This window comes from Plasmodium cynomolgi, chromosome 14 (assembly GCF_000321355.1).
Source record: "Plasmodium cynomolgi strain B DNA, chromosome 14, whole genome shotgun sequence".
NCBI classification, from domain to species: Eukaryota; Apicomplexa; class Aconoidasida; order Haemosporida; family Plasmodiidae; genus Plasmodium; species Plasmodium cynomolgi.
This window is the reverse complement of record NC_020407.1, coordinates 2447145-2458149: the sequence shown is the minus strand read 5'-3', so window position 1 is coordinate 2458149 and position 11005 is coordinate 2447145. Positions and strand designations below refer to the sequence as shown.

Sequence of the window (11005 nt, the reverse complement as noted above, 5' to 3'; positions counted from 1 at the left end):
CCTATTTTTTTCCAACAAGTTTTTTTTTTTTTATAATGCCATTTTTTCGACAAGGGCAAGAAAAACTGGCATAAATTTCACATAAAAAAAAAAAAAAAATGAAACAAAATAAAAGAAAATAAAAAAAAAAAATAGAAAACAAAGAAAAGGAACCATTTTTATAAATCTCGCACTCAGAAATTACATCGTGTGAGTGATGTTAGCCAGCCACTGGTTTATTTTTTTTTCGAAGAGGATAATTTAAAAGGGTCATAATTTTTGAGCAAGGAGGGGGAGGAGCTTCTTCCATGTAGAAAGAAATGAAAGAAAATGTAGAAAGGGAAAAAAAGGGAAGAAAAAAAAGGAAGAAAAAAAAGGAAGAAAAAAAGAATTTTTCCCCTTTTTCTTTTTATTACATTTGCGTATTTCTCAGTGATGTGCATATACAAACGCGAGTATATACATATAGCCTATATACATGTGCTCAGGCGCGTACCACTTGAGCGCGACCATTGTGTGTAAGCAGCTCATAGCCATTGCGCTGCGCAATTAAGCGTGACGTTAAGGTTAATGAGAATGGAAATGTCAGCGTTAACGTACTTTATGCTGTGCCCAGTGATGTGATGACGGACCGGCAGTAGGAAGAGAATAAAATTAGGCGAACGAAACTGACAACCGTCTGTCCGCCTCCATCTCTCTTTGTTATTGAAAAAGTTAAATGTATATCCGCAGAAAGCGTATATGTAAAAAAAACATAAATATAAAAATAATACCCCCTACACATGTACATATTCACGCATGTAATTTTTTTGTTTTTTTGTTTTTTTTGTTTGTGCGCTTTTACCTTTTTCTATTTTTGTGTAGAAAAAAGGTAGGGTGTGTAACATCGGCTAAATTGCGATTCATTTTTTCTTAAATGAAAATGCCACAAACTTGTTAAAGCAAGGGCAATCCACTGGGAGAAAAAAAAAAAATCAAACCAAACCAAACCAAACCAAACCGAACCAAATCAAACCGAACCAAATCAAACCAAGTCAAAAGAAGTACGATCAAATTAAGCCAAGTCAAGTGAACCAAGTTTGCTCATGTTTGCACAGTGCAGTACGCAACTTCTATATGGTGCGTAAAACCCTTGATGAGTGCAAGCAGTTAAGTCGTAGTTAAGAGAAGAATGCCCTTCTGAGAGTTTTTTTTTTTTTTTTTTGTTTCGCTGAAAAGCTAGAAAATTAAGCAAGGCGAAAAATAAAGCCTATCTATCTCGTGGAAGGGTTCGTAAGATAGAACATGTAGTGAGAGAAACACATGACACCATAGAAGGAGCAGCTGAACGAGCCAAGCCAAAGAAAGCGTAACTGTTCTTCATTAGGTAGGGTAGTAGGTACGTACGACACAGCGCCCGTTGGTGAATGTCGATCATCGCACCATGCCTCACGTTTTCATACATATGACACAGCAACGCATAGGGTAAGAAGTAGAAAGCGTACGAAAAGAGGAATGATCCGCGGCCACTGCACACAGTAGAGTGATATAATACATTCTCGCAGCGGGGAAGGCTTTAACAATCGCTCCGCGGCAAAGATCGCCAATTCGGTTGTTTCAGCGTATGTGCTTATGTGCGTATGTACACATAGGGCCATCGGCACTTGCACGCAGCCAGAAGCTTCCGCGCCGACAGAACAGACCTAAAAAAAAAAAAAAAAAAAAAGCGACCATCCCACGAACACCCATGCAGAGAATGACCATTTGGGGCGCATAAACGAAAAAGTCGCCTCGCATTTTTAACTCCCATCAGGAGTGAACCACAAATGTAAGTACAGTTACCAATTAAATTTTGCATTCGTAAAAAAAAAAAAAAAAATGGATAACTTAAACGCCCTTACAGACACAACACTAACTATTATGTCGTACAATGTCCAAATGATACCCGTTCCTTTGAGCAATCAGCTAAATTTATCAACTAGACAAGATGCCGTAATTGACTACATATGCTCCCTGGACGATCTGCATAACATAGATATCCTTGTTCTGAACGAAGTGTTCACGAGTAAGTGTTATGACGTGCTTACCAAGGGAAAGGTGAAGGATAAATTTCCATACCATACTAATGTGATTGGCACCAAGTGTGAGGTGTCTGGGGAGTGCAGCAGCTCCATCGTGCAGATCAAGAAAGACGCAAGGGCGGGGACCAGTACCAATGGGAAGACTTCAAAGAAGAAGGCAACCGGCGGGAAGGCCCCGGCCCCGAGTGACCTGAACAGGAAGATCGTCAGAACGAAGACGGCGCCTCCCAAAGCGGCTCCTTCCAAAACGGCTCCTTCCAAAGCGGCGCCTCCCAAAGCGGCGCCTCCCAAAGCGGCACCTTCGAAAGTAACCACATTAAGAGTAGCCACTTCAAGAGAAGCCACCCCAAGAGCAACCACCGCCAGGGGGGAGGAAGCGTCGACCCTTAGCTCAAGTGACACAAACAATAACGACCAGGAGGAAGTGGAGGAGACGCTAAACCTGGATTCCAGCGACACGAGCAATATGGGAGATTCGGAGTGCATCCTATCGTTCAACTGTGGCCCTGAAAGGGGAGACAAAATAAAAGGAAAGCGAAGCAGTCAAAATTATAAGGCGGTGGCGAATAGCAAGGGAAAACGCAACGGGAAACGCAACGGGAGACGCAGCGGGGGGGGGGATGACGACACCAAAACGGACAGTATCAGCAGCGACAAAAAAGCACAGTACAGTGAAACGGACGACGGAATGGAGATCCCGGAGAAAAGGCAGTATCTGAGGGTGAATAGCAGGGGGGCGGCTGGCGTAGACAAGCTGAAGGACAAGTCGTATAATCTGCGAAGCAACCAGTTGAACAGTCAACGAAGTGATAAGGCTGGAAGTTCCAAACGTGTCACGAAAACTTCCAGTAGCGCCAAAGGGGCGAGTAAGAAGGATGGTCCCGGGAAGGACCCAAATGAGAACGTAGATGGGTGCACTAAGGAGAGCAGGAGTAGGAGGAACACAACCGACTTAGAGAACAGCAACGGGGATGGTAAGGTGAGCACACAGAGTAGTTACCGCTCAGTTGGTGAGATGAGCACACAGAGTAGTTACGGCGCAGATGACAAGGTGAACACACAGAGTAGTTACGGCGCAGATGACAAGGTGAACACACCAAGTAGTAACAACGCGGAGGGAGCCCTCACAAACACGATCTGCGATATCGCCAGCGAGGTAAAAGGGAGCATCCCTAACAATGTGAGCAGTGCAGAAAATTTGAAAGAGAAAAAGTGCGAAGGTAAGAAAAAAAAAAAAACAACAAAACCAACAAAATGTAACCAGCTTCGATTCCGTGTCCGGCAAATCAAGATTTTATCAAGTCCTAAACGGAGGTGTAATCGTATTGTCCAAGCACGCTTTTATTCACAAACATGCCTTGATATATAATAACTGTAAATTTCCGGACATGTTTTGTAAAAAGGGTGCTATTTACTTAAAATGCAATATTAATAACAAAGCAGTGAATGTGATAGCGACTCACTTGCAAGCAGGAGATACACGTGAGCAGCAGAATTGTAGATGGAAGCAACTGAAAGAATTGAGCAACTGGGTATATAATGGCACTCCAAGTTTACATATAAAAAAAAATGAGCCCCTTTTTTTTGTTGGCGATTTTAATATTAGGTATCACATAGATAAATCATTTTTTGATAAAGTACTTTCCAGTGGTTGCTTAAACAGCTCGGTGACAAAGAAGGCACTCGATACGACCTACGATTCTTACCTGAACGACTACTGCATGCATATGGAGCATGATTACTCCTTTAAATATAACTACACGTTAGACTACATATTGGTAAATAACGACTCCGATGTGAAGACTCTCGTACCACAGACAGCCATTCAGAAGGACTACAGGCCAATTCAGATTATAAAATCGTTGCTCGGCTTTATTCCTTACAAATATACTTATATTCATCACCCCAGTGACCACTTCCCGATATATGCCACTTTCAAGATTCCGGATTAGTGGTGCGGGGCTTCAGAGGTGCACATATCCTCCCCTGCCCTCCGTTCCCTCCACTCACGCACACACACACCTGTGTTGTCCGCCCCAGGTGTAGCCGTCGAATCGTTTTCCCCGCAGCGCAATTGTATCACTTGTCGCTCGCGCGTCGTATGTGTACACGGCGCGTATCTCATTTCTGTCATGCATCCACTTCATTTAATTAGAGCGTTGCTCTCGTTTAATAGTGTAATTTGTTCCGTGGCAACCCCTCCTTATTATTATTTCATGATTTTCCCCCCATTTGTTTTGTTCCACGTGGCGCAACTCGCCCCATTTTGTCCCCATCCATCCGACTCCTTTCTGTTAACTTTATTCCATTCCATTGATTGTGTTTTTTTTTTTTTTTTTTCATCATTTCTCAACACGTACTGATTACAACCCTTTTTAATACTACTACCACGAAGAAAAACGATTTACCTTTTTCGCTTCTCTCCAAGAATAAAAACGGAGCAGCGTCCACAATTTTTGGCAACATCACAGGAGAATTCGGACAAACGCTAAACTGCAGGGGTGCCATTCCGCCCAAACTTATCACCGCGTCTTAACAAATTTGACATTAAAACGAGTTGGTCACAGGCGGGATAACTTCAGCAGGGGGGCAGGAGTTACCGCTGCTGTGTAATCCTCCTCATTTCAAAATAGGTGTTGCGTGAATGACGCGAATGCTTTGGGAAAATATTTCTTAATAATATGTCAATAGGAAGAACGCGAAAAGGAAAAAAAAAAAAAAAAAGTGCACACGCAGATGGATGCCACAAATTGTTTTTCCCCTTTTGTTGCCTTCACAGATTCCCTTTTTGGTGGAAAAATTCGAGCAGCCTGATAATGTAGAGGAAGCGCAGTCCTTGGTTGAACTCCGCGGGGGCCTTCATCTTTTTCGTGTTGCTGCGGGGGGGAAGGGCGAAGAGGGGGCGGTAAGTTGAGCGGGACGTGGGGCAAGATAAGAAGCAGAAATGGGGAATGGGACGCAGAAATGGGGCACGGAACGCAGAAATGGGGCACGGAACGAAGAAACAGGTGCAATAGCGCAACAGCGCACGGTGCGAACGCCAGCCGCGGGAGAAGCCATGCTGCTTGACTCACTTGAAGAAGGACTCGAGCAGGAATAGCACACTAACGATGATATCCGCGCGGTTGGAAGCGGACTCAATCTCGTGGTGCAGAAGCTGCTGCTTGTCCACGTGAGGCAAGCTGAGGAAAGCAATCTCGGGGATATTCTCATCGGAATTCCTTGTCTTGAAAAAATCACGCAAAGTGTTTATGAAGACATGAGACAGATGAACAATGGCTTGGAAGCTACTTCCATTAGGAAAGACAAAGCTATTAATAAGGATATCATAAGTGATACAATTTTTATTTTGTAAAACATCTGCCGAAGAAGATTCAGGGTTATCATTCCTGTTACTTTTTATAACGATTAAAAATTTTCCATAGGAAGTAAAAAATGGTACAATAAAATACGATTCGTCTAGTAAGGAGGACGAAAGGTGATCGACAAAGAGCTGGTGAATTTTCTTTTGTTTAATAATTTTTTGGCATGTTTCTTTTAATTTTAAAAAACCTACATGTCTCACAATTTGAACGTCGCAACAGTATACGCAGGGGAGCCTAGCCAAGTAGCTATTATCCAATACGGATTGAAAAACGAATTTTTTTTTAAGTACATTCGAATAGTTGTAATTCAAACAGGAGATAAACATATTCACACACGGCACAGTGGGTACTGAGTTACTGTATAGGCTCTGAATGTGCGATAAAACTTGCTTCTTAATTTTAAATTGGCTAAAAAATAAGCTGCAGTAGTTTGGAATATGTTTGTCCAGCTCAATGTAGTATGAAATGTTTGCTAATTTGTCTTTCGCATTTTGTTCACTGAATATTTCTTTTATCGATTGGAATAAGATGTGGTAGTTTTGCAGTGGGACATAGGAAATGTATTTTTTTTTTTTTTTTTTGCCCCATTTGTTTCCTTTTCGGGGTCTTCACTTGGGAACGCCTTCCTCAGGAAGAAGCTATTTATCACGTTGTCGCTGCCGCTGCAGCTGCCCACGCCGACGCCGCTCCCTATGCCGTCGCTCCCCAGGTGGTAATCGTCGAAGTGGTTCGCCCCTACAACGCTCCCCTTATATCTTCTCACCGTTGAAATATTATTTTCGTTTAAATAATTTTCGATCCCCGAATTGATAAAAACAAATTGGCTCATATCTTTCAGCTCCTTTTTTAATTCTTTAATTTCTTTTACGATGGAAAATATGATCACGAGGAAAATTTTATATGCCCGTCTCAACTTGTCACATTTGAATAGCTGCATTTTTTGTTCCCACTCCTTGGTGTACTTTTCTTTAAACTTTTTATACTTTACCAAATTACTTAATTTTTTCACCTTCCTGAGGAACAGGTCTTTCTCCTCCGCGTGATTTTCCTGTGTACATTTTTTGTCGCACCTCAGCAGGTTCTTCAGATACTCCGCGTACCAGCCCTTGTCCTGGTTACCTCTGTTAGACTTGAGGAAGTGAACGATCTGATCGTCGTCGGATTCGCGGTTCGATTCGGGGTTCACTTGGTCATCCGTTTGGCCATCCGTTTGGTCATCCGTTTGGCCATCCGCTTGGTCATCCGCTTGGTCATCCGCTTGATCATCCGTTTGGTCATCCGTTTGGCCATCCGCTTGGTCATCCGTTTGGCCATCCGTTTGGCCATCCGTTTGGCCATCCGCTTGGTCATCCGTTTGGTTACCCTCTTCGTCACTTGCTTCATCACTCGCTTCATCACTCGCTTCATCACTCGCTTCATCACTCGCTTCATCACTCGCTTCGTCACTCGCTTCGTCACTCGCTTCGTCACTCGCTTCTTCCCCCCCTTCGTCACTCGAAATGGAGTGGTCAGCCTCTGGGGTGTTCTCATTGTCCGCCTTCTCCGACTGGCTCAATTGGTCATTCATATCCCCATTTTGCACCTCCTCTGTGCGCTGTTTTTTTTGGGGGGGCTCAGGGGAGCCATGTTCCTCCTTTTGGTCCTCCTTGGATGAGACTTCCTCGTTTGCGGCGGCTTCTCCCTCGTTTGGGGCTGCTTTTCCCTCGTTTGGGGCGGCTTCCCCCTTGGCAGACTCACCAGCACTTGCCTTTTCCGTGCCATCATGCCCGCTCTTACGTTCGTCGAACTCATCTGCAGGGTCCACCTCCTGTTCTCCCTGCCCTACTACAACAGCAGTGCCTGTTGCCTCACCTGCTATGGCAACCATTCCAGTTCCGCTTTGCGCGCTGATCTCTGCCTCCCCATTGGGGTTACTACTCTCCGGCTGCCCCCCTTCTGTTGCACCTTCCCCATTCTGCATCTGTCCTGGGGAAACTCCACTCTCTACAGTATCCACTAATTTGTTCCCATTCCCATTTTCGCATTTATGGAGTCCATCTCCCTGCTTCAAATTTTGTGAAAATATTTCTGGTCCGCTCTCTTCTTCTTTAAACCCTTCCGGCTCGTTTTGACCATCATCCTTAACTTGGTCTTTAATTGTATTTTCCTCCATTTCGTTACATTCGAGTGGTCCCTGTTCAAGCGAATCACCCCCAAGTGCCGCTGCCACTTCTTCACCTTCGTGGTTCTCCGTTGTGTTCACTTGACTCGTTTCTGTCTGTGGGGGAAGCGGTAACATTTCTTGTAGGGACCTCTCCTCCGTCGCTCCTTCGCCATTCTCGCCATCATATAGGTGCTGGTAATTCTCCTTTCCGTCATTCTGTTGAATGTCCCTTTCTTCCGTCACGTCAGGGCTAGCCTTTGGGTCCTGCTCCGTTTTGTCTTCACTGGGGGGTTCCACTTCGGCACCTTCCACTTTGATACCTTCCACTTCGGCACCTTCCACTTTGACACCTTCCACTTCGACACCCTCCACTTGGACTCCTTCCACGTCGACACCTTCCACTTCGACACCTTCCACTTCGGCCGGTTCACCATCCTCCCCCTCGCTCTTTCTGTGCTCCTCTTCTGCAGAAGACTGCGACAGAGAAGAGTTTGCCCACCTTTGTTCTCCAGGCTGCTCGCTCGGAGGTGTCACCTTGCTTGGCTCCTTAACCGCGGAGCACCCCCCTTCTACGTGGCTTCCAGCCGATTGCTGTGCCTCCCCTTCGTCACATATGGATTGGTCACATCTGGATTGGTCACATTTGGATTCGTCACTTCCACATTCACCACTTCCACATTCACCACTTCCGCATTCACCACTTCCGCATTCACCACTTCCGGCTGCGTCCCCCGCTGGGTGGTTTTCCCACCCACCCCTTGTATTGCTTCCTACGTGAGGAGTGCCCTTTTCTGTTTTTCTAATTTCAAGGAGGCGATTCGTTTCTGGGATCTTCCCTTCGCTGTCACGTTCTACTAAATTTGCTTCTATCCCATCTGAGGCCTTCTCATTGACCTCCAATTTGGGTAGGACCCCTTCAGAAGGAATCATCCTTTCGTCCCCAGCAGCTAGTGCAGTTCCTTTCGGATCCTCGTCCGACTGTCCATTTTTAAACAAATTGGAGAAAAAATTCTTTATGTATCCCTTTTGAGCATTTTCATTTGGGTCAACAAGTTTGGAACTTTGCTGATTGGGGTAGTCTCCCAGGAATGGTATTTTCCCATTCGGTTTAGTGCTTCCCTTGGCAGGACTGAGCGAATTATTCTTGTGGAGACCCCCGTCAGAAGGATGCTCCTCTGATTTTATCGAAACGGAATTTTTCAAAATGTGCTGAGTAGGACTTCTTAAATCATCGTATGTTCCTGACTTAGCATAGTCACTTTGGTTGTACAATAAAAGAGTGTTTTTTCTTCCCAGGATGTTCTTGTTCAAGTCAGTGCTGCTCTGCGCATGAATAATTTCGCTCGGAGCATAGTCACTTGGGGAGTGTTTCCCCTTGTAGGGGTCACTCCTGCTATACTCGCTAATCTCCGACATGTCATTAAACAAATAGGGGATTTTACTAAACTGCTGGAATATCTTTTTATTGCATTCATTCATGGAAAGGTACAGCAACTCTTCGTGCGACTTCTCCCTCTTAAGTGTCTTTAACTTATTTTTTATCTTTTCCACCTTATCCGAGTTAATTTTCCTTTCCTGCGTCGTTACCTTTGTACTCTTCCCATTTGAATACCCCTGATAGGAGCAGCAGTTGCCGCCATTATCTACGTCATCTATCAAACAGAAATAACAGTTTTCCACGAATAATGCAATTTGCTCATATATTAAAATGTCCTTCTCGATATGTCCACCTCTCTTGGTGATACTCTTGCCATTCCCCAAATAATTTAAAACGTTTATTATGTCTACAAAGTAGTAAAAGTTTTTTAAATTTGTAAAAAATATGGCATTGAATATAAAAAAGAATCCACATTTGTCATTTACGATGGAGGAGAAAATGTCACTCAGACTTTTGTTGTATTTTTCATTGTCTTGAAAATTGTACTTTTGAATTCTGCAATTTTGAGTGCCTCCATTTTGAGTGCCTCCATTTTGAGTGCCGCCATTTTGAGTGCCTCCATTTTGAGTGCCGCCATTTTGAGTGCCTCCATTTTGAGTGCAGCCATCTTTTGTGCCGCCATCTTTTGTGCCGCCATCTTTTGTGCCACTCTTTTCCTCCCCTTGCACAGTTACCTTGCACGGAGCAGCACCATGTGTGCCCCCCACGGGGGGGGGCCCCCTCTCCCCACTGCCATCATCCCTCGTGTAAAACTGGTAAATATAGTGTAGCGATTTTAATACTTCCAAATGTTGGAACGTCGATGGATGGTACTTTCCTTCCGTCCTTTCTGTGTCTGCATTGTTTTCATTCGAAATATCAGCGAATGTCCTTTTTTTTGTTTTATGATTTTTTCGTTCATGTGTGTAGCGCTGCGCTACGCCTCTCTTCTTCCTCATCATGGTGATTATCGGATGCTTCCCTTTCTCCTCGCGATGGGCACCCCTTTGGATACTCATCTTAAACTTGTTCAAATTTGTGTATAGGCTATTTATTTTATTGTATAGCCAGACCTTTCCGCATGTGTACTTTTCCAAGTTTCCATTTTTCTTATTTTTCGTTACGAAAAAATTTGTCTCCATTGGATTGGCTTCATTTTTCCGACTTCCTTTGCACTGGACGGCCTCGCTTGCTTTTAATTTTTTTTTTGGGTGGGACTTCCTCCCGCCATGTTTTTTTGCGCTGCACACCTGGGCGATTTCGCCAAGTCAGCCCAAACGGGGGCCCGCAGATAAGCGGCTGTGTTATTGCGGCTTCGTTATTGAGGCTACGCTATTGCGGCTACGCTATTGCGGCTACGCTTTTGCGGCTTCGTTATAGAGGCTACGCTTTTGCGGCTTCGTTATTGAGGCTACGCTATTGCGGCTGGGCCTGTCCAGCTACATACGTGCCGCTGCCTATTTGCCTCTTCGTAGCTGCGCTTCTTTGTGGACCACACGTCTGCGTCTCCGGACACGTGCAATCGCGTATGCTTAACGCGGAGGGGGTGGGGGGCTATCAGGTACCTTCAAGGGGACCTTCCTTCCCCACACGAGCGCGCAGTTTTTGTCTCGCGCAGGCCCCTTTGCCAAATCTGCGCGCAAAAAGGAGTGTGTCAGACGAAGGCGCGAGTGCGCTAGGGCGTGAAAACGTGCATGCTTAGCGGCACGAACAAGGGTTACAAAACTGTGCGGTGGCAAAGGTGAGTGGTGACAAAGGTGCGCGGTGACAAAGGTGCGTGGTGACAAAACTGCGCGGTGACAAAACTGCGAATTGACAAAAAGGCGAATTGGCAAAACTGCCTAGTTCACAAAAAGGCTAGTTGACAAAACTGCCAAGTTGACAAAAAGGCTAGTTGACAAAACTGCCAAGTTGCAAAATTGCAATCCTTGAAAGGGGCCACTCAAGCGAATGGAACCAAATGGCACAAAACGTGTGCAGGGTGAAAGTTGACCCAATTTGTTAGCAACATGAATTTTTTTTTCACCATTATTTATTTTTT

At 44.8% G+C, this 11005-nt stretch overlaps 2 protein-coding genes across 2 annotated transcripts; one reads left to right on the top strand and one right to left on the bottom strand.

Annotated features, from left to right (window-relative positions):
* Nucleotides 1-1836: 1836 nt before the first annotated feature.
* On the top strand, nt 1837-3991 carry PCYB_146430 (sphingomyelin phosphodiesterase; the record flags this gene model as incomplete). The annotated part of the gene is made up of 2 exons (XM_004225113.1): nt 1837-3259; nt 3354-3991. 2 exons carry the CDS (start codon nt 1837-1839, stop codon nt 3989-3991), a joined length of 2061 nt encoding a protein of 686 aa, XP_004225161.1.
* An 821-nt stretch (nt 3992-4812) lies between these two features.
* PCYB_146420 (hypothetical protein) lies at nt 4813-10106 on the bottom strand (the record flags this gene model as incomplete). Its single annotated transcript, XM_004225112.1, has 3 exons — nt 4813-4915; nt 5114-5912; nt 6017-10106. 3 exons carry the CDS (start codon nt 10104-10106, stop codon nt 4813-4815), a joined length of 4992 nt encoding a protein of 1663 aa, XP_004225160.1.
* Between the last annotated feature and the right edge of the window lie 899 nt (nt 10107-11005).